General features: G+C 35.3%; 1 protein-coding gene across 6 annotated transcripts in view; it reads right to left on the minus strand.

Moving 5' to 3' along the window:
* Positions 1-24,898, minus strand: part of LOC142234223 (G-protein coupled receptor Mth2-like) — a 37,658-nt gene extending 12,760 nt beyond the window's left edge. For 2 of the 6 annotated variants that reach the window (XM_075305318.1, XM_075305313.1), the window contains exons 1-4: positions 24,814-24,898; positions 11,726-12,396; positions 6,630-6,815; positions 6,319-6,564 (exon numbers count right to left, since the gene is read on the minus strand). In XM_075305318.1, the coding sequence (XP_075161433.1) occupies positions 6,319-6,564; positions 6,630-6,815; positions 11,726-12,389 (1,096 nt within the window). In that variant the 5' untranslated portion in view covers positions 12,390-12,396; positions 24,814-24,898. Of the gene's footprint in view, positions 1-6,318; positions 6,565-6,629; positions 6,816-11,725; positions 12,397-24,189; positions 24,213-24,446; positions 24,471-24,530 lie in introns of those variants that run through there. The other 4 variants (XM_075305316.1, XM_075305314.1, XM_075305315.1 and 1 more) reach the window with 4 other exon arrangements.
* Positions 24,899-27,231: the final 2,333 nt, after the last annotated feature.

Below are 27,231 nucleotides of genomic sequence, written 5' to 3' on the forward strand. Positions count from 1 at the left end.
CATTTTTTTTTTTTGTCAAAATTCGTTTTGCATTATTCAACATAAAGGGTGATTCTTTTGAGGTTAGGATTTTCATGCATTAGTATTTGACAGATCACGTGGGATTTCAGACATGGTGTCAAAGAGAAAGATGCTCAGTATGCTTTGACATTTCATCATGAATAGACTTACGATCTGCCACAACGTCGAATTTTCAGTGAATGGGCCCTAGAAAAGTTGGCAGAAAATCCGCTTTTTTATCGACAAATTTTGTTCAGCGATGAGGCTCATTTCTGGTTGAATGGCTACGTAAATAAGCAAAATTGCCGCATTTGGAGTGAAGAGCAACCAGAAGCCGTTCAAGAACTGCCCATGCATCCCGAAAAATGCACTGTTTGGTGTGGTTTGTACGCTGGTGGAATCATTGGACCGTATTTTTTCAAAGATGCTGTTGGACGCAACGTTACGGTGAATGGCGATCGCTATCGTTCGATGCTAACAAACTTTTTGTTGCCAAAAATGGAAGAACTGAACTTGGTTGACATGTGGTTTCAACAAGATGGCGCTACATGCCACACAGCTCGCGATTCTATGGCAATTTTGAGGGAAAACTTCGGAGAACAATTCATCTCAAGAAATGGACCGGTAAGTTGGCCACCAAGATCATGCGATTTGACGCCTTTAGACTATTTTTTGTGGGGCTACGTCAAGTCTAAAGTCTACAGAAATAAGCCAGCAACTATTCCAGCTTTGGAAGACAACATTTCCGAAGAAATTCGGGCTATTCCGGCCGAAATGCTCGAAAAAGTTGCCCAAAATTGGACTTTCCGAATGGACCACCTAAGACGCAGCCGCGGTCAACATTTAAATGAAATTATCTTCAAAAAGTAAATGTCATGGACCAATCTAACGTTTCAAATAAAGAACCGATGAGATTTTGCAAATTTTATGCGTTTTTTTTTTAAAAAAAGTTATCAAGCTCTTAACAAATCACCCTTTAGTTCCCTTCAAGAGCGATACAACGATTATAACGACCTTCCAATTGTTTGATACCATTTTGGTAGTACTCCTTCGGTTTTGCCTCAAAATAAAGGGTGATACGGTCAAAATTTGGTCAAGGGAAAACGCGGGTAAATCGGTGAAATCGTTTATTTAAAAAATCAAATTAAATTTCTTTTTCAAGTTCAATTAGTATAAAATTCAGGAAAAATATTCAGTTAGGCTTCCGCTTTTCCAAATCCGAATTGCCGGGCCTCACGCTTGACACCTGCCATCAGATTTTGTACAGCCACCTTATCCACCTTCTTCGCCGCAGAAAGCCAGTTTGCCTTGAACTGCTGCTCATCCTTAGCAGGGACGTAGAATTAGCATTGTAACTATGCGTGCCAAATTTGGTTGATCTCGGTTCAGATTTGGATATATCTTCCATATATAGCTTTCGCCCGATTTACACTCATATAACCACAGAGGCCAATTTTTTGCTCCGATTTAGTTGAAATTTTGCACAGGGAGTAGAATTAGCATTGTAGCTATGCGTGCCAAATTTGGTTGAAATCGGTTCAGATTTGGATATAGCTCCCATATATAGCTTTCGCCCGATTTAAACTCATATGACCATAGATTCCAATTTTTTGCTCCGATTTAGTTGAAATTTTGCACAAGGAGTAGCATTAGCATTGTAGCTATGCGTGCCAAATTTGGTTGAAATCGGATCAGATTTAGATATATCTCCTATATATATCTTTCGCCCGATTTACACTCATATGGCCACAGAGGCCAATTTTTAACTCCGATTTAGTTGAAAATTTGCACAGAGAGTAGAATTAGCATTGTTGCTATGCGTGCCAAATTTGGTTGAAATCGGTTCAGATTTAGATATAGCTCCCATATATATGTTTTTCAGATTTCGACAAAAATGGTCAAAATACCAACATTTGCCTTGTAAAATCGCCACTGCTTAGTCCAAAAGTTGTAAAAATGACTCTAATTTTCCTAAACTTCTAATACATATATATCGAGTGATAAATCATAAATAAACTTTTGCGAAGTTTCCTTAAAATTGCTTCAGATTTAAATATTTCACATATTTATACCCTGCGCCACACTGTGGAACAGGGTATTATAAGTTAGTGCACATGTTTGTAACACCCAGAAGGAGACGAGATAGATACATGGTGTCTTTGGCAATAATGCTCAGGGTGGGTCCCTGAATCGATATAACCATGTCCGTCTATTCGTCTGTCCGTCCGTCCGTCTGTCTGTGAACACATTTTTGTGATCAAAGTCTAGGTCGCAATTTAAGTCGCATCGCCTTCAAATTTAGCACATGTTCCTAATTTGGGTCAGAATAGAACCCTATTGATTTTGGAAGAAATCGGTTCAGATTTAGATATAGCTCCCATATATATCTTTCGCCCGATATGGACTAATATGGTCCTAAAAGCCAGAGTTTTGGCCCAATTTGATTGAAATTTTGCACAGGGAGTAGATTTAGTATTGTAGCTATGCGTGCCAAATTTGGTTGAAATCGATTCAGATTTAGATATAGCTCCCATATATATCTTTCGCCCGATATGGGCTAATTGGTCCTAGAAGCCAGAGTTTTTGGCACAATTTGTTTGAAATTTTGCACTCGGAGTACAATTAGTAGTGCAGTTAAGTGTGCAAAATTTGATTGAAATCGGTTCAGATTTAGATATAGCTCCCATATATATCTTTCGCCCGATATGGACTAATATGGTTCTAATAGCCAGAGTTTTGGCCCAATTTGGTTGGAATTTTGCACAGGGAGTAGATTTAGAATTGTAGCTATGCGTGCCAAATTTGATTGAAATCGGTTCAGATTTAGATATAGCTCCCATATATATCTTTCGCCCGATATGGACTAATATGGTTCTAATAGCCAGAGTTTTGGCCCAATTTGGTTGGAATTTTGCACAGGGAGTAGATTTAGCATTGTAGCTATGCGTGCCAAATTTGATTGAAATCGGTTCAGATTTAGATATAGCTCCCATATATATCTTTCGCCCGATATGGACTAATATGGTTCTAATAGCCAGAGTTTTGGCCCAATTTGGTTGGAATTTTGCACAGGGAGTAGATTTAGCATTGTAGCTATGCGTGCCAAATTTGATTGAAATCGGTTCAGATTTATATATAGCTCCCATATATAGCTTTCGCCCGATTTACACTCATATGACCACAGAGGCCAATTTTTTACTCCGATTTAGTTGAAATTTTGCACAGGGAGTAGAATTAGCATTGTAGCTATGCGTGCCAAATTTGATTGAAATCGGTTCAGATTTATATATAGCTCCCATATATATGTTTTTCTGATTTCGACAAAAATGGTCAAAATACCAACATTTTCCTGGTAAAATCGCCACTGCTTAGTCGACAACTTGTAAAAATGACTCTAATTTTCCTAAACTTCTAGTACATATATATCGAGCGATAAATCATAAATAAACTTTTGCGAAGTTTCCTTAAAATTGCTTCAGATTTAAATGTTTCCCATATTTTTTTACTAAAATTGTGCTCTACCCTAGTGCATTAGCCGACTTAAATTTTGAGTCTATAGATTTTGTAGAAGTCTATCAAATTATGTCCAGATCGAGTGATATTTAAATGTATGTATTTGGGACAAACCTTTATATATAGCCCCCAACACATTTGACGGATATGATGTGGTATCGGAAATTTAGATCTACAAAGTGGTACAGGGTATAATATAGTCGGCCCCGCCCGACTTTAGACTTTCCTTACTTGTTTTGGTCTTCTTTAGGTTCCGCTTGACAATAGCCCAGTATTTCTCAATTGGGCGGAGCTCTGGCGTGTTGGGAGGGTTCTTGTCCGTGGGAACCACCTGCACGTTGTTGGCGGCGTACCACTCCATGGCCTTTTTACCGTAATGGCAAGATGCCAAATCCGGCCAAAACAGTACGGAACAACCGTGTTTCTTCAGGAAAGGCAGCGGACGTTTATTCAAACACTCTTTCATGTAAATTTCCCGGAAGCTATGAAAATGCTGCTTTTCAAGCCACAGGTACAGATGGCTTGCCAAACCAGATATTTCTTTGCGAACTTTGACTGTTTTATGTGCTTGAAAATATCTGCTACCTTTCCCCTTCCTTTTGCCGTATGAAACTCCTGTCCCGGAAGCTGCTTGTAGTCGGCTTTCATGTAGGTTTCGTCGTCCATTACCACGCAGTCAAACTTCGACAGCATCGTCGTGTACAGCCTCCGGGATCACGCTTTGGCCGTCGTATTTTGTTTATCATCGCGATTTGGAGTCACTACCTTCTTGTAAGTCGATTGTCCGGCTCGTTTTTTGGCTCGATTCACGGTTGTAGACGATACACCCAGCTTATTTGCGGCATCTCGGAGAGAGAGGTTAGGGTTTCGCTTGAAACTACCGGCAACTCTCTTTGTCGTCTCAGCGGCTTTCGGTTTTCGATTTCCCATCGATCCAGACTTCCTGGCTGTCGACAAACGTTCCCCAAACACTTTAATTACATTTGTAACGGTTGATTTGGCAACTTTTAGCGATTTTGCCAGTTTTGCGTGCGAGTAGCTCGGATTTTCGCGATGCGCGAGCAAAATTTTGATACGCTGCTCTTCTTGCTTGGACGGCATTTTGACAACTGAAGAGTGAATTCCAAAATCAAAATAGGAGCAACATTCTACACACACACACACACCTTCAAAATGAGGGGTGTTCAGGTTTTTTAAATGCAAAATTGAAAGAAATACCAAATTTTGACCGTATCACCCTTTAGGCCTCAGTTTCGGCGATCACCTCTTCATTGCAGCCAAATTTTTTCCTTGCAAGCATCCTTTTGAGGTCTGAGAACAAGAAACAATTGATGGGGGCCAGATCTGGAGAATACGGTTGGTGGGGAAGCAATTCGAAGCCCACTTCTTGAATTTTTGCCATCGTTCTCAATGACTTGTGGCACCGTGCATTGTTTTGGTGGAACAACACTTTTTTCTTCTTCATATGGAGCCGTTTTGCCGCGATTTCGACCTTCAAACGCTCCAATAATGCCATATAATAGTCACTGTTGATGGGTTTTCCCTTCTCAAGATAATCGATAAAAATTATTCCATGCGCATCCCAAAAAAACAGAGGCCATTACTTTGCCAGCGGACTTGTGAGTCTTTCCACGCTTCGGAGACGGTTCACCGGTCGCTGTCCACTCAGCCGACTGTCGATTGGACTCAGGAGTGTAGTGATGGAGCCATGTTTCATCCATTGTCACATATCGAAGGAAAAACTCGGGTGTATTACGAGTTAACAGCTGCAAACACCGCTCAGAATCATCAACACGTTGTTGTTTTTCGTCAAATGTGAGCTCGCGCGGCACCCATTTTGCACAGAGCTTCCGCATATCAAAATATTGATGAATGATATGACCAACACGTTCCTTTGATATCTTTAAGGCCTCTGCTATCTCGATCAACTTCATTTTACGGTCATTCAAAGTCATTTTGTGGATCTTTTTGATGTTTTCGTCGGTAACCACCTCTTTCGGGCGTCCACTGAGTTCACCGTCCTCCGTGCTCATTTCACCATGCTTGAAATTTGCATACCAATCAATTATTGTTGATTTCCCTGGGGCAGAGTCCGGAAACTCATTATCAAGCCAAGTTTTTGCTTCCACCGTATTTTTTCCCTTCAGAAAACAGTATTTTATCAAAACACGAAATTCCTTTTTTCCATTTTTTTTTCACAATAACAAAATTTGCTTCACAAAAGACGCTCTATCTCACAAACTAATTGACTTACAGACGTCAAATTTTGACACGAATCATTTGAAGGTTGGTGCTATACAAAAATAATATGCATTTAATACTAGCGACGCCATCTATGTGTCAGACCGGGGACGTAGCAGGCAACCTGTTAAAATAAAGTTCAGTTGGCATTAGAGCCCATTTTTTCTGGGTGCACTATGTGTCTATCACGTCACCATCTGGATGTTGCAAACATATGCACTAACTAACTAAATACCCTGTTCCACGGTGTGCGGCGCAGGGTATAAAAATGTACAGCTAAAACTACGAAAAACAAAGAATGTTTTTATATGATCTCAAACAAAATTCTGTGAAGTGAAAATTACATTAATCTATAAAAAAAAGGTTTTTTCGATGTACATTAAAAGTATTGACTTTGTAAGAACTTCCAAATGTGTTTACTGGGTTCTTGTTATAAGGACAAATTGCCGATACATAGCTACAATATATGTTTTTTTTTTTTAAATTTCAAGACAATCTATATCAAATAAGGAAACATCAAAGCAGATGTTATATTCAAATATTATAAAATATCAACATACTCACTTTTCAACCAACAATAGTCATCACCGATTCCAGGCTTATACAATTCATCGATATTCGAATTTTGCATGGCAATCACAATAAGCGTTAAACATGCCGGTATGCCCCAGGCATATGATGAATACAAAAGGAATCTCTTACGTTGACCAAAACGTATGGAACCGGTAAGACGGAAATTTTGCCATAAATCAAAACTGATTACACTTAGCCAAAAGAAGGCGCTCATAAAGCTATAATACGCCGTGTAGCCTATATAGAGGAAATAAGAAACATGTACCATCAAGAATATTACAATTGTCATCAGCAAATCATACCCAAAAAACAACATACAAAATTTGAGAAATCCACTTTCGATAAGGTAATTGTCGACAAAATTGTATAGCCAATTGCCAATGGTGTTAAATACGATATTAGACATTTACCATGGAGATTTCGTAGTTCCGGAATGCAAGCATAAACCAAAATGGTTAATATGATGAAGGGTACTGATATGGCCATTGCTGAAAGTATGTTTCAAATGTGTCATAAATTACAAATGTATAGCATAGTTTTAGGAGGTTTTATATTCTATTTTAATATAATGTGCGTGAAGACAAATTGTAAATTTAACTAGCCGAGACACAAACCAGGTAGTTTTTGCCTGCACGCCTAATGGTTTCATTATGTCCAAGAAAGTAGAATTGCCATTTTCGAATTTCGAAAATTTGAAAGTTGTGCTGGATTGTGCTAGGTTTGTGCCGATTTGTGCTGCAATTTGTTTTTTTTTTTTAATTTTATCAAATAGCCGAGATATTTGGAAAAAACATTTTTCAACAAAATTTTTTGCCAGAATCGCCATTTTCGAAATTCGACATTTTGACAGTTGTGCTGAGTTGTGCTAGCCGAGTACATTATTGAGCCGTTTAAATAAAAATTCTATATCTTCTAGTTTTCGGGAAATTCTAAAATTTCGAAAAATTTCCAGAATCGCCATTTTCGAATTTCGAAAATTTTAATATTGTACTAACCGTTGTCGACTTGTGCTAAGTTGTGCCGTTGAGATCACCTTTCTATCTCAAGCCGTTTCCGAGAAACAGCCAAATTAAATTTTTAAAAAAGTTCAACAATATATGTTTGAAAAACGCCAAAATTTAAAATTTTCGAATTTCAAAAAACTTTGTTGTGCCAAGGTTAGTACTCATTTGTACCGTTTGAATCAACTTTCTATCTCAAACCGTTTTGGAGTCGAAATTTTCGAAATTCGAAAATGGCGATTCTGGAAATTTTTCGAAATTTTAGAATTTCTCGAAAACTATAGGGGATAGAATTTTTATCTAATTATACAATTATTTTTCGAGCTTTATGGACAGATATAGATTAAGGAACATGGTTAATAGAGCCATTGAAAAGAAAACGCCAGATACCAATCTATACACGCCTGGACTGTACATGTTTCGGTTCGGGCGAATGAACCTTTCCACAGCCTTTAGTATAGATCTGGCTGGGAGAGATAACTCAATTTTGGGCCCTTTATGCTAACTCCTTATGGAGAAAACATTTGGGAAATTTCCTCTTACAAATTGAATCATCTTTTCTCCCACTGTACATCATCTTTTCATATAACTTACGAGTCCCTTAATCTTATTTTTATTTCGTTTTGTTACATAGTAATGCAACAACACGAAATTTATTTTTAGAAAGCTAATTTGTTAGAATTCACCTAAGTGGTGAACAGTCGAACAATGCTTATTGTTTCTACAGTCAACTACAACATATGACAATTAACAGAAACTGGTTTCCAGGATACAACAACAATTCTAACGCGTACATTAGTCGTGTTTTCCTAGTTTTACGACGGGCTCATCGTTGCTTATTATATTACATGTTAGCCTGATACCGAAACAGGCAATAGACGTCCAAATGCATTATATCTAATTATACAATTATTTTTCGAGCTTTATGGACAGATATAGATTAAGGAACATGGTTAATAGAGCCATTGAAAAGAAAACGCCAGATACCAATCTATACACGCCTGGACTATTAACCATGTTCCTCAATCTATATCTGTCCATAAAGCTCGAAAAATAATTGTATAATTAGATAAAAATTCTATCTCTTATAGTTTTCGAGAAATTCTAAAATTTCGAAAAATTTCCAGAATCGCCATTTTCGAATTTCGAAAATTTCGACTCCAAAACGGTTTGAGATAGAAAGGTGATTCAAAGGGCACAAATGAGTACTAACCTAGCACAAATTGGCACAACATTCAGTTTTTTGAAATTCGAAATTTTTAAATTTTGGCGTTTTTCAAAGATATATTTTTGAACTTGTTTAAAAATTTAATTTGGCTGTTTCTCGGAAACGGCTTGAGATAGAAAGGTGATCTCAAAGGCACAACTTAGCACAAGTCGACAACAATTTAATACAATATTAAAATTTTCGAAATTCGAAAATGGCGATTCTGGAAATTTTTCGAAATTTTAGAATTTCCCGAAAACTAGAAGAGATAGAATTTTTATTTAAACGGCACAATAATGTACTCGGCTAGCACAACTGTCAAAATGTCGAATCTCGAAAATGGCGATTCTTGCAAAAATTTTGTTGAAAAATGTTTTTTCCAAATATCTCGGCTATTTGATAAAATTAAAAAAAAAAAATGCAGCACAAATCGGCACAAACCTAGCACAATCCAGCACAACTTTCAAATTTTCGAAATTCGAAAATGGCAATTCTACTTTCTTGGACATCTTTCCAATATATTTGCGCAATATATTTTGATATTAAACGAAAGATCATGAAGAGCACTATAAATTCAAGTTGTTTTTATTATCGAAAGCATTCCAGAAATGTTAGTTTTGCTGCTATATTTTAAAAGTTAGTTTGTCCAACTTGAAATAAAGTGTAGCTATGCCCACTGAAAGCTCTTGACGAGTACTACAAATCCAAGTGGTTGCCATATTCGAATTCGGATAACGCAACTGAATGAAGCAAATAAATGAATGACAAAAATCTAATTGCAACAATTCATTTGTGCTTACGTCGCCCTCAACATATGTTGCACGTTGTAAGTTTAGACAAACACGAGATGTTCTATTTACAAACACAACAATAGAAAGAGCGGAATCACGACGAGAGCCAAGAGAGAAATGCATTTATAGTAACATACTCATCAAGAGAATTCATTTGATACAAAAATGTAGAGCATTTGGGCACGTGCTTTCGTTTTCCTCAACAAATGTTGCACGTTGTAAGTTTAGAAAAACACGAGACTATACGATGTTAGTCCATATCGGGCGAAAGATATATATGGGAGCTATATCTAAATCTGAACCGATTTCAATAAAATTTAGCACACTTGACTATAGTACTAATTGTTCTTCTTGTGCAAAATTTTAAGCAAATTAGGGTAAAACTCTGGCTTCTGGGGCCATATAAGTCCATATCGGGCAAATATATATATATATATATATATATATATATATATATATATATATATATATATATATATATATATATATATATATATATATATATATATATATATATATATATATATATATATATATATATATATATATATATATATATATATATATATATATATATATATATATATATATATATAATATATATATATATACATATATATATATATATATATATATATATATATATATATATATATATATATATATATATATATATATATATATATATATATATATATATATATATATATATATATATATATATATATATATATATATATATATATATATATATATATATATATATATATATATATATATATATATATATATATATATATATATATATATATATATATATATATATATATATATATATATATATAAATATATATATATATATATATATATATATATATATATATATATATATATATATATATATATGTATGTATATATATATATATATATATATATATATATATATATATATATATATATATATATATATATATATATATATATATATATATATATATATATATATATATATATATATATATATATATATATATATATATATATATATATATATATATATATATATATATATATATATATTTATTTATTTATATATATATATTTATATATATATAGGAGCTATATCTCAATTTGAACCGATTTCTTCCAAAATCAATAGGGTTCTATTCAGAGCCAAAACAGCATTTTTGTTGGCAGAGTCAAGAGCTACAACTTTGTTGAATTACCCAAAAATTAATTCACTGCATTTTTCGAGCTATGGCCATACGCAAATTGCAAAAAGTGCTCAAAATCGAATTTGGCGACAAAAATTTTGAGGCTCATAAAAGACGAACGGCAACCAACCTAGCAAAATCCAGAAATTACTTTTGTCCTCTTATCGAGTACTTTCGGCTGGGATAAGTGATTTTTTGTTTGGAGTCAAAAAGTTGAATTTTCCGTCACAGTGTTAGGTTAGGTTAGGTGGTAGCCCGATGTATCAGGCTAACTTAGACTATTCAGTCCATTGTGATACCACATTGGTGAACTTCTCTCTTATCACTGAGTGCTGCCCGATTCCATGTTAAGCTCAATGACAAGGGACCTCCTTTTTATACACGCAGAGAAGGAATATGATCACCTCAAACATGTTTCAAGAGCAAAATGTTATTTTTGTATGGTGACCATGTAACATGTTTGTCACTAAAATGTTATTTTCTCGTCAAATATAACCTGCTTGCCAAAATCAGATACATGATTTCCGAGAAAATAACATGGTTGCGAAACCCATGTTACATGGTCACCACCCAAAAATAATATTTTGCTCTTAAAACATGTTTGAGGTGATCATATTCCTTCTCTGGGTGTGGCCGAGTTTTACTAATTTTAACTAAATAATTAATTGGATCAACTAACTTCATGATTCCATAACTTCATGATTCACTTCTCTAAGTGATTTCACTGCAATGTGAAACGCCGTTCGGACTCGGCTATAAAAAGGAGGTCCCTTGCTTGTCATTGAGTTTAACATGGAATCGGGCAGCACTCAGTGATAAGAGAGAAGTTCACAAATGTGGTATCACAATGGACTGAATAGTCTAAGTGAGCCTGATACATCGGACTGCCACCTAACCTAACCTAACTTCATGATTGGATCAGTAAAACAAAATTCCAATGTATTGAGTACCAATGACTATGATTAAATTTTGAAAATCAAATAGAGAAGACCCTTTACCGATTTCTTTAATAATTTAGTGATTACAGTAAAACATCTCAAACATGTATACTTTAAAAACCGGACAAAATTGGACAATTGTTGTGAGACGTTTGCTGTATTAAAAATAACCTCTTATAACTGGCCACATCCCCATTTGAGAGGTTTCTGTGTAAATCACCACCTCCAGAAATCTATCCATACTCACCTATATTATTAATTTGCATTGAAAGCGATGCTTGTCTCATAGTAGGACAATTCATGGGATTCAATACCCATTGTCCACTTTCCACTTCCATTGGCATTAAACAATAATCTCTCTTACTCAAATAGGCCATATCAAAATGCCTCAGTATAGTACCATTCTCAAACAGGTCCCATGAATCTTCTTTATCCCATTCAGGGACCAATGAATACGCACCCTCACAAGGTACACCGTGGATGACATTAAATTCGTTAAGTAAATGCTGCCGGACTGAGGTACCATTTGCCAGAATCACATTGACATAGGCATCATATTGTAGTTCATTTTCCACGTCGTCATTGGAACATTTACGCGAATAATTTGCTATTAATTCTTTAGTGGGATGGCAGCAAAATCGTATGCAGCTTCTTGCATGACATGCACACCCCCGCAAATGTGGAGCCCTTGGCAAAAGCTCTCCATCGAAAATCTCTTCGTAGGCATATGTGGCCACCTGATCGGAATGTATTAAAATATTTTCATACAAATAGGAACCGTTGTTGAATTTTTTGGCATTTGTTAAGTCTACGGTATCTTCAAATGGGCAATTTGGCACTTGGGCAGTTTGGCATAGAACAATGTGGGCAAATGACACCAATATGAGCGGTATACATATTTTGGGTTGCATGTTTTAACTGAAAGCAAAAAAAAAAACATACAAACAAATTAACATAAAAGTGTATAATAAGGTAATCAAATAAATTACGATGAAGCCTCTCAAAAGTGGACACTCACGGTCGCCTAAATTTTGGCCACATTTGGGAGGCGTCCATTTATGAGAGAATTTAATTTTAAGGTTGATATATAGCAATCGTCTCAAAAAACTTGTCCACCTTTGCAGAGTATTCAAGTATGAGAGGTTTCACTGTACATGTAATATAAACGCAAAAAAAATAAATTCCTTTCTCAGAAACGAAATTTTAGCTTATCTGGCTATGTCGGTCCATGTTTCGACATAAAGATACATAAACCGATTTCCCCAATTGACGCCGCTAATTCCATCCGATTTTGCTAAAATTGCAAATCAAGAGGTAGTTTAGGTCTATAAGGAGATGTGCTATATCGGTCCATATTTTTATAAAGCCCCCATACATGCAAAAAAAATAGTTCTTTCCTCCAAAACGAAATTTTAGACCAACAAAGTTCGTTTCTCATTTGCTTTTCGTTGAAAGGAAGTGTATTTGGAAGAAAAGTATATACTTTTTGTGATAAACGTTTATTTTCTCTTCCAGGATGTAATAACAATTTCATAAAGACTAACTAAAACAAGTAAGGAAAGTCTAAAGTCGGACGGGGCCGACTATATTATACCCTGCACCACTTTGTAGATCTAAATTTTCGATACCATATCACATCCGTCAAATGTGTTGGGTGAAGGAAACTTCACAAAAGTTTATTTATGATTTATCGCTCGATATATATGCATTAGAAGTTTAGGAAAATTAGAGTAATTTTTACAACTTTTCGACTAAGCAGTGGCGATTTAACAAGGAAAATGTTGGTATTTTGACCATTTTTGTCGAAATCAGAAAAACATATATATGGGAGCTATATCTAAATCTGAATCGATTTCAATCAAATTTTGCACACTTGACTATACTACCAATTGTACTCCTAGTGCAAAATTTCAACCAAATTCGGCCAAAAATCTGGCTTCTGGGGCCATATAAGTCCATATCGGGCGAAAGATATGAATGGGAGCTATATCTAAATCTGAACCGATTTCAATCAAATTTGGCACACATGACTATACTACCAATTGTACTCCTTGTGCAAAATTTCAAGCTAATCGGGATAAAACTCTGGCTTCTGGGTTCATATAAGTGCATATCGGGCGAAAGAGATCTATGGGAGCTATATCTAAATCTGAATCGATTTCAACCAAATTTAAAACGCAAAGCTACAATGCTAAATCTACTCCCTGTGCAAAATTTCAACCAAATTGAGCCAAAACTCTGGCTTTTAGGACCATATTAGTCCATATCGGGCGAAAGATATATATGGGAGCTATATCTAAATCTGAACCGATTTCAATAAAATTTGGCACACTTGACTATAGTACTAATTGTTCTTCTTGTGTAAAATTTTAAGCTAATCGGGATAAAACTCTGGCTTCTGGGTTCATATAAGTGCATATCGGGCGAAAGATATATATGGGAGCTATATCTAAATCTGAATCGATTTCAACCAAATTTAAAACGCATAGCTACAATGCTACATCTACTCCCTGTGCAAAATTTCAACCAAATTGGGCCAAAAATCTGGCTTCTGGGGCCATATAAGTCCATATCGGGCGAAAGATATGAATGGGAGCTATATCTAAATCTGAACCGATTTCAATCAAATTTTGCACACTTGACTATACGACTAAGTGTTATGTTTGTACAAAATTTCAAGCAAATCGGTATAAAACTCTGGCTGCTGGGTCCATATTAGTGCATATCGGGCGAAAGATATATATGGGAGCTATATCTAAATCTGAACCGATTTCTTCCAAAATCAATAGGGTTCTATTCTGACCCAAATTAGGAACTTGTGCCAAATTTGAAGGCGATTGGATTTAAATTGAGACCTAGACTTTGATCACAAAAAGGTGTTCACAGACAGACGGACGGACAGACGGACATGGTTATATCGACTCAGGGACCCACCCTGAGCATTATTGCCAAAGACACCATGTGTCTATCTCGTCTCCTTCTGGGTGTTACAAACATATGCACTAACTTATAATACCCTGTTCCACAGTGTGGCGCAGGTTATAAAAAAATTTTTCCTGGCTAATTGCATTTTCCCTCACATCTTTCTCACTTCCACGAAGTTTTTTCGTTCTTAGCACCTTTTTCTGTAATACAAACAATGTAGAAGAGATTATACGATTTTATACATTTTTAAAATTTTTTTTACCTTTCGCCTGGACGGAGAATCGAACCGCGGACCATGCAATTTGTAAGCCAAAACAGTATACACTGAGCTATGTAGCCGTTATTGTCATCAATAGACAATTACCCATATAAGTTGTATTTATATAGCATAGCTTGCGGCGCCCACGAGCCGATTAAACAAAGTTTATTTAACAGAAAAATACATTTAGTTGGGCACCGTGGAGCAGTGGTTGATACGTCCGACTTGCATGCCAAGGGTCGTGGGTTCGATCCCTGCTTCGACCAATGTTTTTTTTTACATATATTCCAGATATTGTCGGAAGATTGCGTAAAAATGTTCAACGTTACATTCTACTAACATATCCCTCATGGGCTAACTTACAATTTAGAAGATGATGTTAAGAAGTTTCAAGATGCCTTGCCATCGGCCGCAACTCAAGTAATTTAATTGTAGATGACCGTCTTTAGTAGAAGTTTCTACGCATAAGATTCAGCCTGGCCGAACTTACGGCCGTATATACTTGTTTCGTTTTTATTTTTTGTTCACGTCAAAAAAATATTCAAATAAAAAAAATTTAACTAAAATCACATAATCTTCATGAACTAAAATAAAGCTTAGTTGGCATTAACGTCACCTTTTTTGAGTGTGGAACGGTCTTCCGATTTGGCTTCTTCCCCGCAAATTTAAAGATTGATTTTTCAAGTTTCACATTTAACTTCAGAAATCTGTCTTGAGAGAGTGGTATGTTCCATCAAATTTACTTGAAGTTATAATATTACATTTATGGCTTCAAATGTCCATAGCAAAATCCCGATGCCAACTGACTTGTTTTCAAAAAACATGTGGTGGTGGGTATATAAGATTCGACCCGACCAAACTTTTGTCACTGGTGTGGCATACTCATCAGGATGTACGTACTTTGTACATTGCTGAAGTATTTTTGTACACTTTCATGTCGTTGGCGATATTCACTTTTTTATTTGAAATTTTATTGTGCACATCAGTGTTGCCAGTATTTTTCTGGCTCTTGCCCCCAAATTATGATGTTTTCGTCCCCAAAAATCCCCAATTTAAATTTGAATTCCTCACAAAAATCCCCAATACATTTTTGACAATTTTTTGGGAAACAAAAATAAAGCAAAAGCTCTGCTGCAGAAAATAAGTACTAATAAGATTTCGAAACAAAACACCAAGAGACTGGTGATCGTTTCCAAATGCTGGAGACATGAAATTGCGAGTTTGGAGTTCCTTCTATTTATGAATGAATATAGAAAAAAATTGAAAAATTTTATATAGAAATAAAATTTTGACAAAATTTTCTATAGAAATAAAATTTTGACAAAATTTTCTATAGAAATAAAATATTGTCAAAATTTTGTATAGAAATAAAATTTTGACAAAATTTTCTATAGAAATAAAAATATTTCAAAATTTTCTTTTGAAATAAAATTTTGACAAAAATTTCTTTAGAAAGAAAATGTTGACCAATTTTTCTATAGAAATAAAATTTTGCCAAAATTTTCTATAGAAATAAAATTTTGACAAAATTTTCTATAGAAATAAAATTGTGACAAAATTTTCTATAGAAATACAATTTTGACAAAATTTTCTATAGAAATAAAATTTTGACAAAATTTTCTATAGAAATAAAAATATTTCAAAATTTTCTTTTGAAATAAAATTTTGATAAAAATTTCTTTAGAAAGAAAATGTTGACCAATTTTTCTATAGAAATAAAATTTTGCCAAAATTTTCTATAGAAATAAAATTTTGCCAAAATTTTCTATAGAAATAAAATTTTTACAAAATTTTCTATAGAAATAAAATATTGTCAAAATTTTCTATAGAAATAAAATTTTGACAAAATTTTCTATAGAAATAAAAATATTTCAAAATTTTCTTTTGAAATAAAAATTTGACAAAAATTTCTTTAGAAAGAAAATGTTGACCAATTTTTCTATAGAAATAAAATTTTGCCAAAATTTTCTATAGAAATAAAATTTTGACAAAATTTTCTATAGAAATAAAATTTTGACAACATTTTCTACAGAAATAAAATATTGACAAAATTTTCTATAGAAATAAAATTTTGACAAAATTTTCTATAGAAATAAAAATATTTCAAAATTTTCTTTTGAAAAAATTTTGACAAAAATTTCTTTAGAAAGAAAATGTTGACCAATTTTTCTATAGAAATAAAATTTTGACCAATTTTACTATAGAAATAAAATTTTGAAAAATGTTTCTATAGAAATAAAATTTTGACCAATTTTCTATAGAAATAAAATTTTGACCAATTTTTCTATAGAAATAAAATTTTGACAAAATTTTCTATAGAAATAAAATTGTGACAAAATTTTCGGTAGAAATAAGATTTTGACAAAATTTTCGATAGAAATAAAATTTTGACAAAATTTTCTATAGGAATAAAATTTCGACAAAACTTTCTATAGAAATACATTTTTCGCAAAATTGTCTATAGAAAAAACATTTTCGTAAGAAAGATTAAACCGATTTCTCAATAAAATCTCCAAATTTATGGAAATTCCCCGCCAAATCCCCAAGTCCCCAACTCAAAAATTTCATCCCCATTCACGAAAAAATACCCCCAGTTTGTCGAAAAATTCCTAGTATTTGCAACACTGCTGCACATTTATATCATCATTACTCCTCCTTTTTGGGATAGCTCATGGTTTATTGAAATATTTCTAAAGCAAAGTTCCAGCCATTTATAAACACCACAAACATTAAAACATCCCAGCAAAAAAAAGCATTGCCAAAAGCAAGCGACGATTTTCATAGGAAACTAACCCAAATTGAATAAGCTCATCCGGCCAGATCTTACCAAAGACTATGGGAATGTGTATTAGGCAACACTTATGTATATTCAGGGTTGTGAGATTGGTATCAGACATTTTCTTTTCAATAACTTAATAATACCAATTCCTTAATCTTCATGTCTAATAAGCTCGAATTCAAATGATAATGTTCATCATCATTTTTTTTGATCCAGAAGTTTTGCAATTCCATATTAAACTAAAAAAGGCCGATTAAATACGTATATAATTAAGTTTAAAGTTTCTATAGAAATAAAATTTTGACAAAATAAAATGTTGACAACATTTTCTATAGAAGTAAAATTTTCACAAAATTTTCTATAGAAATAAAATTTTGACAACATTTTCTATAGAAATAAACTTTTGGCGAAATTTACTATAGAAATAAAATTTTGACAAAATTTTCTATAGAAATAACATTTTGACAATGTTTTCTATAAAAATAAAATTTTGGTAGATGACTTTTGGCTCGAGTGGCAACCATGATTATGAACCGATATGGACCAATTTTTGTGTGATTGGAGATCGGCTATATATAACTATAGACCGATATGGACCAATTTTGGCATGGTTATTAGCGGCCTTATACTAACACCACGTTGCAAATTTCAACCGGATCGGATGAATTTTGCTCCTCCAAGAGGCTCCGGAGATCAAATCTGGGGAACGGTTTATATGGGGGCTATCTACAATTATGGATCGATATAGACCAATTCTTGCGTGTTTGTTAGAGACCACATTCTAACACCATGTTCCAAATTTCAACCGGATCGGATGAATTTTGCTCCTCCAAGAGGCTCCGGAGGACAAATCTGGGGATCGATTTATATGGGGGCTATATATAATTATGGACCGATATGGACCAATTCTTGCATGGTTGTTAGAGACCATATACTAACACCACGTACCAAATTTCAACCGGATCGGATGAATTTTGCTCCTTTAAGGGGCTCCGGAGGCCAATTTTGGGGATCGGCTTATATGGGGGCTATATATAATTATGGGTCGATGTGGACCAATTTTTTCATGGTCATTAGAGAACATATTCTAACACCATGTACCACATTTCAGCCAGATCGGTTGAAATTTGCTTCTCTTAGAGGCTCCGCAAGCCAAATCGGGGGATCGGTTTATATGGGGCTATATATAATTATGGACCGATGTCGACCAATTTTTGCGTGGTTGTTAGAGCAATCGCAAGCCAAATTTGGGGGTCCGTTTATATGGGGGCTATATGTAAAAGTGGACCGATATGGACCAATTTTTGCATGGTTGTTAGAAACCATTTACTAACACCATGTACCAAATTTCAGCTGGATCGGATGCAATTTGACTCTCTTAGAGCAATCGCAAGCCAAATTTGGGGGTCCGTTTATATGGGGGCTATACGTTAAAGTGGACCGATATGAACCAATTTTTGCATGGTTGTTAGAGACCATATACTAACACCATGTAATAAATTTCAGCCTGATCGGATGAAATTTGCTTCTTTTAGAGCAATCGCATGCCAAATTTGGGGGTCCGTTTATATGGGGGCTATACGTAAAAGTGGACCGATATGGACTAATTTTTGCATGGTTGTTAGAGACCATATACTAACACCATGTAATAAATTTCAGCCGGATCAGATGAAATTTGCTTCTCTTAGAGCAATCGCAAGCCAAATTTGGGAGTCTGTTTATATGGGGGCTATACGTAAAAGTAGACCGATATGGACCAATTTTTGCATGGTTGTTAGAGACCATTTACTAACACCATGTACCAAATTTCATCCGGATCGGATGCAATTTGCCTCTCTTACAGCAATCGCAAGCCAAATTTGTGGGTCCGTTTATATGGGGGCTATACGTAAAAGTGGACCGATATGGACCAATTTTTGCATGGTTGTTAGAGACCCTTTACTAACACCATGTACCAAATTTCATCCGGATCGGATGCAATTTGCCTCTCTTACAGCAATCGCAAGCCAAATTTGGGGGTCCGTTTATATGGGGGCTATACCATCCGACCTACATCAATAACAACTACTTGTGCTAAGTTTCAAGTCGATAGCTTGTTTCGTTCGGAAGATAGCTTGATTTCAACAGACGGACGGACGGACGGACGGACGGACATGCTCAGATCGACTCAGAATTTCACCACGACCCATAATATATACTTTATGGGTTCTTAGAGCAATATTTCCATGTGTTACAAACGGAATGACAAAGTTGATATACCCCCATTCTATGATTCTAAAAACTTTTTGTCCTAAAGGGTGATACGGTCAAAATTTGGTCAATATAAACTTGACGTATTTCTTTCAATTTTGCATTTAAAAAACCTGAACACTCCTCATTTTGAAGGTGTGTGTGTGTGTAGAATGTTGCTCCTATTTTGATTTTGAAGGTAGCGACTCCAAATCGCGATGATAAACAAAATACGACGGCCAAAGCGCGATCCAGGAGGCTGTACACGACGATGCTGACGAAGTTTGACTGCGTGGTAATGGACGACGAAACCTACGTCAAAGCCGACTACAAGCAGCTTCCGGGACAGGAGTTTTATACGGCAAAAGGAAGGGGAAAGGTAGCAGGTATTTTCAAGCACATAAAACTCTCAAAGTTCGCAAAGAAATATCTGGTTTGGCAAGCCATCTGTACCTGTGGCTTGAAAAGCAGCATTTTCATAGCTTCCGTGACTGTCAACCAAGAAATTTAGGTGAAAGAGTGTTTGAATAAACGTCTGCTGCCTTTCCTGAAGAAACACGGTTGTTCCGTACTGTTTTGGCCGGATTTGGCATCTTGCCATTACGGTAAAAAGGCCATGGAGTGGAACGCCGCCAACAACGTGCAGGTGGTTCCCAAGGACAAGAATCCTCCCAACACGCCAGAGCTCCGCCCAATTGAGAAATACTGGGCTATTGTCAAGCGGAACCTAAAGAAGACCAAAAAACTGCTAAGGACGAGCAGCAGTTCAAGGTAAACTGGCTTTCTGCGGCGAAGAAGGTGGACAAGGTGGCTGTACAAAATCTGATGGCAGGTGTCAAGCGTGAGGCCCGGCAATTCGGATTTGGAAAAGCGAAAGCCTAACTGAATATTTTTCCTGAATTTTATACTAATTGAAATTTAATTTGATTTTTTAAATAAACGATTTCACCGATTTACACGCGTTTTCCCTTGACCAAATTTTGACCGTATCACCCTTTACCAGCTTGCGAACTGCAAAAAGATCAAGAATTCGCAAAACTTCACCAGGAGACCGGTGATCGTCTTCCAAATGCTCGAGAAATGAAAATGGGAGTTCGAAAATTTGCCTCTAAATACTGAAGAAATAAAATTGGATGGTACCATCTTCATCACTTCATCATTATTTTTGGGATGAGGGTGCAACATTTATACCCGAGTCCTCATTATAGAAATTAAATAAAATCCGGCACCCTTTTGTACCTTGAAGTATGAAAAAAAAGCATGTAAACTATTTTTGTAAATCTGATTTACTATACCGCACCGATTTCTAAAAGATCTCCAAATTTATAAAACAAAAAAAAATTCCCACCAAATCCTCAAGTCCTCCATCCACAAAAAAATATCCCCAATATAGGGAAACCCCCCAATACTGCCATGGAAGATTATAAGGAACATTTAAGATTCTCTCAGGAACCCCAAAACAAGTATATACAGCAGTAAGTTCGGCCGGGCCGAATCTTAAATACCCACCACCATGAACCAAATATTAGGGTTTCCTTTGAAATTTCAGGAGGGGGACTTGAGGACTTGACGACACTTCCCGACGATAAATTTAAAAATTTCACCTATGAGGACTATATCAGATTCTGGATTTATAAGAACCATTTTTGTTTGAGTTTTAGAGGAATCATTAACATCTCTTGTAGGTGTGCAAGAAAACTATAAAACAACGTCTTGATTTGAAATCTTAAATCTGTAGATTTTCACCCGAGAAGTAAAATCTGGAAATTTTACATTGAGTTCCAAGCAATTTTCATGATCAGTGCGCCTTCTATACCCTCAAGAAGTGAAGTCGGTCTATATGGAGGCATTACCAGATGGACCGATAAAAACTTAATCCGATACACGTTTTTGTGAGCCTAAAATACCAGAATATTTACAATTTCAAGCAAATCGGATAAAAACTACGGTTTCTATAAGCCCAAGAAGTAAAATCGGGAGATCGGTCTATATGGGGGCTATACCAAAATATGGACAGATACTCACAATTTTTGGCACACGTATTTGTGGTCCTACAATATCTCTAGATTTCGAATTTCAGTTAAATTTAATAAAAACTGCGGTTTCTATAAGCCCAAGAAGTAAAATTTCAGGCAAATTGGATAAAAACTACGATTTCTATAAGTCCAAGACCCCAAATCGGGAGGTCGGTTTATATGGGGACTATATCAAAACCTAGACCGATTTAGCCCATCTTCGAACTTGACCTGCCTGCAGACAAAAGACGAGTTTGTGCAAAATTTCAGCACGATGGCTTCATTATTGAAGACTGTAGCGTGATTACAACAGACAGACAGACAGACGGACATCGTTATATCGTCTTAGAATTTCTCCCCGATCAAGAATATATATACTTTATATAATCGGAAATCGATATTTCGATGTGTTACAAACGGAATGACAAACTTATTATACCCCCATCACCATTCTATGGTGGTGGGTATAATAAATAAAAATAAAAAAATAAAAAAGATTAAGCCGAAGCCACTACTACTTTGTATACCCTCCATCATAGGATGGGGGTATATTAACTTTGTCATTCCGTTTGTAACACATCGAAATATTGCTCTAAGACCCCATAAAGTATATATATTCTGGGTCGCGGTGAAATTCTGAGTCGATCTAAGCATGTCCGTCCGTCCGTCTGTTGAAATCACGCTAACTTCCGCACGAAACAAGCTATCGACATGAAACTTGGCACAAGTAGTTGTTATCGATGTAGGTCGGATGGTATTGCAAATGGGCCATATCGGTCCACTTTTACGTATAGCCCCCATATAAAGGGACCCTCAGATTTGGCTTGTGGAGCCTCTAACAGAAGCATATTTCATCCGATCCGGCTGAAATTTGGTATATGGTGTTGCTATATGGTCTCTAACAACCATGCAAAATTGGTCCACATCAGTCCATAATTATATAGCCCCCATATAAACCGATCCCCAGATTTGGCTTGCGGAGCCTAAAAGAGAAGCAAATTTCATCCGATCCGGCTGAAGTTTGGTACATGGTGTTGGTATATGGTCTCTAACAACCATGCAAAAATTGGTTCACATCGGTCCATAATTATATATAGCCCCCATATAAACCGATCCCCAGAATTGGCTTGCGGAGCCTCAAAGAGAAGAAAATTTCATCCGATCCGGCTGAAATTTGGTACATGATGTTGGTATATGGTCTCTAACAACCACGGACAAATTGGTCCATATCGGTCCATAATTATATATAGCCCCCATATAAACCGATCCCCAGATTTGGCTTGTGGAGCCTCTAAGAGAAGCATATTTCATCCGATCCGGTGTTAATTTGGAACATGGTGTTAGTATATGATCATTAACAACCGTGCCAGAATTGGTCCATATCGGTCCATAATTATATATAGCCCCCATATAAAACATTCTCCAGATTTGACCTCCGGAGCCTCTTGGAGGAGCAAAATTCATCCGATCCGGTTCAAATTAGGCACGTGGTGTTAGTATATGGTCGCTAACAACCATACCAAAATTGGTCCAATCACACAAAAATTGGTCCATATCGGTTCATAATCGTGGTTGCCACTAGAGCCAAAAATAATCTACCAAAATTTTATTTCTATAGAAAATTTTGTCAAAATTTTATTTCTAGAGAAAATTTTGTTAAAATTTTATTCGGTTCATAATAAAATTTTCATCATTGTCAAAATTTTATTTCTATAGAAAATTTTGTTCAAATTTTATTCGGTTCATAATCATGGTTGCCACTCGAGCCAAAAATCATCTACCAAGATTTTATTTCTATAGAAAATTTTGTCAAAAGTTTATTTCTATAGAAAATTTTATTTCTGTAGAAATTTTTGTCAAAATTTTCTTTCTATAGAAAATTTTGTCAAAATTTTTATTTCTATAGAAAATTTTGTGAAAATTTTATTTCTATAAAAAATTTTGTTAAAATTTTATTTCTGTTGAAAATTTTGTCAAAATTTTATGTCTACTTTGTCAAACTGAATTATATACGTATTGGATCGATCTTTGTTGATTTAATATATACCACGTATGGACTTACATACAATTTAGAAGATGGTGTTAGGAGGTTTTAAGATACCTTGCCTTCGGCAAGCGTTACCTCAACTTAAGTAATTCGATTGTGGATGGCAGTGTTTAGATGAAGTTTCTACGCAATCCATGATGGAGGGTACATAAGCTTCGGCCTGGCCGAACTTACGGCCGTATATACTTGTTAAACTTGAATTATTACTGCTATTATTTTGACCACTACTGTGTCACATCCCATTTAGACAAATTTGGAAAAAATCACTCATTAAGTAAGACATCTTCTTTAAATATGATGTAGGTTAACATATATGGTATAGGTTATCATATATTCGATTCCAACTGCTATCTCACTCGTTTGTTAATGGAAGAATGATGGATTTCCCCCGACCGGAATCAAAATATCAGAAATGTATTAACTCATATATAAAGAAGTGTAATCAAATATTTCATACCACAATTGATCTGTAAAATTATACAATTAAATTAGACACTTAGAAACAATAAGATCTTTTTTTATTTTTGCAAATCATATTGGGGAAAACAAAAACAAATCATCTAAGAAATACTATTATCGTTTGATGTTATCATTTTAGGGAATTGACGCGAAACATTCATTGAAATTTCATTTACAATTTATTATCGCATTTTTAATTCCCCAAAAAAAAAACAATGATTTTTATCGATCCATATTGTTTAAATATTTCATCACTTTTGTTGTTGATTTTGCTGGTTTCACACATACAAATCAATGACTAAATGACTTTTTGGGGAGAACTCATCAGGAATTACATACTTTAAAAATTTGCTGAGATATTTTGTACTCTGTTTTTTTTATTGTTGATGGTGTTCACTTTAATTTTTTTTTAGAATTTTAGTTTTTATTCTTCACATCTGTATTATTTTCTCTGCCCTGCTGGGGTAGCTCATGGTTTACAATCAATTTAAATATTCGTCATCTCTATTTCGTTAATATGTTTTTTTATGTTTCAGACATTTTTCCATGCAATCATTTATAAGAATTTGAAAAATTATGAAGATGCATTTATGTATTTTTTTAATTTTTAATTTGGTTTAACCTTTTTTACATTTTTACACAAATTCTTTTAACCGCACCAAATTTCAGGCAAGACCGCACATTGTCGCTTTAAACGGAAAACTGACTCGATTTTGAAATATGCAATTGATCTGCAAATATGTGTTCTCTTAAACACTGTTCTCATGAATTTGGTTAGATATCGTATATGTCCATAAGATTCTCACCGTTTACGTTATTGCTCTCTATGCCAAAACAAAGATTTTCTTTCTCTTTTATGATATTCATAGGGATTGCAACTATTAAAAATTGTTTAATACTTGCCAATACATGCCAATGTATCTTAACATAAAACATCTTAAAAACAAACAAAAATGGTTACATATGTTACAGCAGTAAGTTCGGCCGGGCCGAATCTTAAATACCCACCACAATGAATCAAATATAATTGTTTAGCTTTGAAAACTCTTCGTCGTAGCAGGTTACTTGATAATACATAGAATTTCCGAGGTTTTGATGACAAATATTCTCCCAAGCAAACCAGTTAGGAGCCACCGTGGTGCAATGGTTAGCATGCCCGCCTTTCATACACAAGGTCGTGGATTCGATTCCTGCTTCGACCGAACACCAAAAAGTTTCTCAGCGGTGGATTATCCCACCTCAGTAGTGCTAGTGACATTTCTGAGGGTTTCAAAGCTCCTCTAAGTGGTTTCACTGCAATGTGGAACGCCGTTTGGACTCGGCTATAAAAAGGAGGTCCCTTGTTATTGAGCTTAACATGGAATCGGGCAGCACTCAGTGATAAGAGAGAAGTTCACCAATGTGGTATCACAATGGACTGAATAGTGTAAGTGAGCTTGATACATCGGGCTGCCACCCGATGTATTAGGCTCATGCTTTATGGTCCTAAAATACCTCTAGATTTCTAATTTCTGGCAAATTTGATAAAAACTACGATTTTTAAAAGCCCAAGACCCCAAATCGGGAGGTCGGTTTATATGGGGACTATATCAAAACTTAGACCGATATAGCCCATCTTCGAACTTGACCTGCCTGCAAACAATAAAACGAATCTCTGCCACATTTCAGGATGATAGCACCATTATTGAAGGCTGTAGCGTGATTACAACAGACAGACGGACTGACGGACATGCTTGTATCGTCTTAGAATTTCTCCCTGATCAAGAATATATATACTTTATATAGTCGGAAATCGATATTTCGATGTGTTACCAACGGAATGACAAACATATTATACGCCCATCACCATTCTATGGTGGTGGGTATAAATATACAAAATACCTACATATATAAACCACTTTAGTTCTTAGTCAGTTTATATAGAGGACTCCATAAATAATTATGAACCAAGGTCCAATTTTAGAACGGTAATTAGAGGGTCAAATTTCCGTTATGAGGTTTGGACCTGTTTTTGCATATTGGTTAGAGGACATAGATCAATTTAGCGTACCAAATTACAACCGGATCGTATGAAAATTATCAAATATGGTGATCGGCTTATATGGGGGCTTTTTGCATATTTGTTAATCGGATCAGACGAAATATACTCCTCCAAAAAGCTCCTGAAGATGAAATTTGGGATATGCTTATATGGTGGCTATATATAATATATATGGCTCGATATCGACCAATTTTTGCCCGCTTATTTCAATCGGTTTGTGTGATTTGTATACCCTCCACCATAGGATGGGGGGTATATTAACTTTGTCATTCCGTTTGTAACACATCGAAATATTGCTCTAAGACCCCATAAAGTATATATATTCTGGGTCGTGGTGAAATTCTGAGTCGATCTGAGCATGTCCGTCCGTCTGTCCGTCTGTTGAAATCACGCTAACTTCCGAACGAAACAAGCTATCGACTTGAAACTTGGCACAAGTAGTTGCTATTGATGTAGGTCGGATGGTATTGCAAATGGGCCATATCGGTCCACTTTTACGTATAGCCCCCATATAAACGGACCCCCAAATTTGGCTTGCGAAGCCTCAAAGAGAAGCAAATTTCATCCGATCCGGCTGAAATTTGGTACATGGTATTGGTATATGGTCTCTAACAACCATGCAAAAATTGGTCCACATCGGTTCATAATTATATATAGCCCCCATATAAACCGATCTCCAGATTTGGCTTGCGAAGTCTCCAAGAGAAGCAAATTTCATCCCATCCGATTGTAATTTGGAACAAGGTGTAAGAATATGGTCTTTAACAACCGTGGCAGAATTGGTCCATATCGGTCCATAATTATATATAGCCCCCATATAAAACGTTCTCCAGATTTGACCTCCGGAGCCTCTTGGAGGAGCAAAATTCATCCGATCCGGTTCAAATTAGGAACGTGGTGTTAGTATATGGTCGCTAACAACCATACCAAAATTGGTCCAATCACACAAAAATTGGTCCACATCGCTTCATAATCATGGTTGCCACTAGAGCCAAAAAT

Source organism: Haematobia irritans, chromosome 4, assembly GCF_050003625.1.
Source record: "Haematobia irritans isolate KBUSLIRL chromosome 4, ASM5000362v1, whole genome shotgun sequence".
NCBI lineage: Eukaryota > Metazoa > Arthropoda > Insecta > Diptera > Muscidae > Haematobia > Haematobia irritans.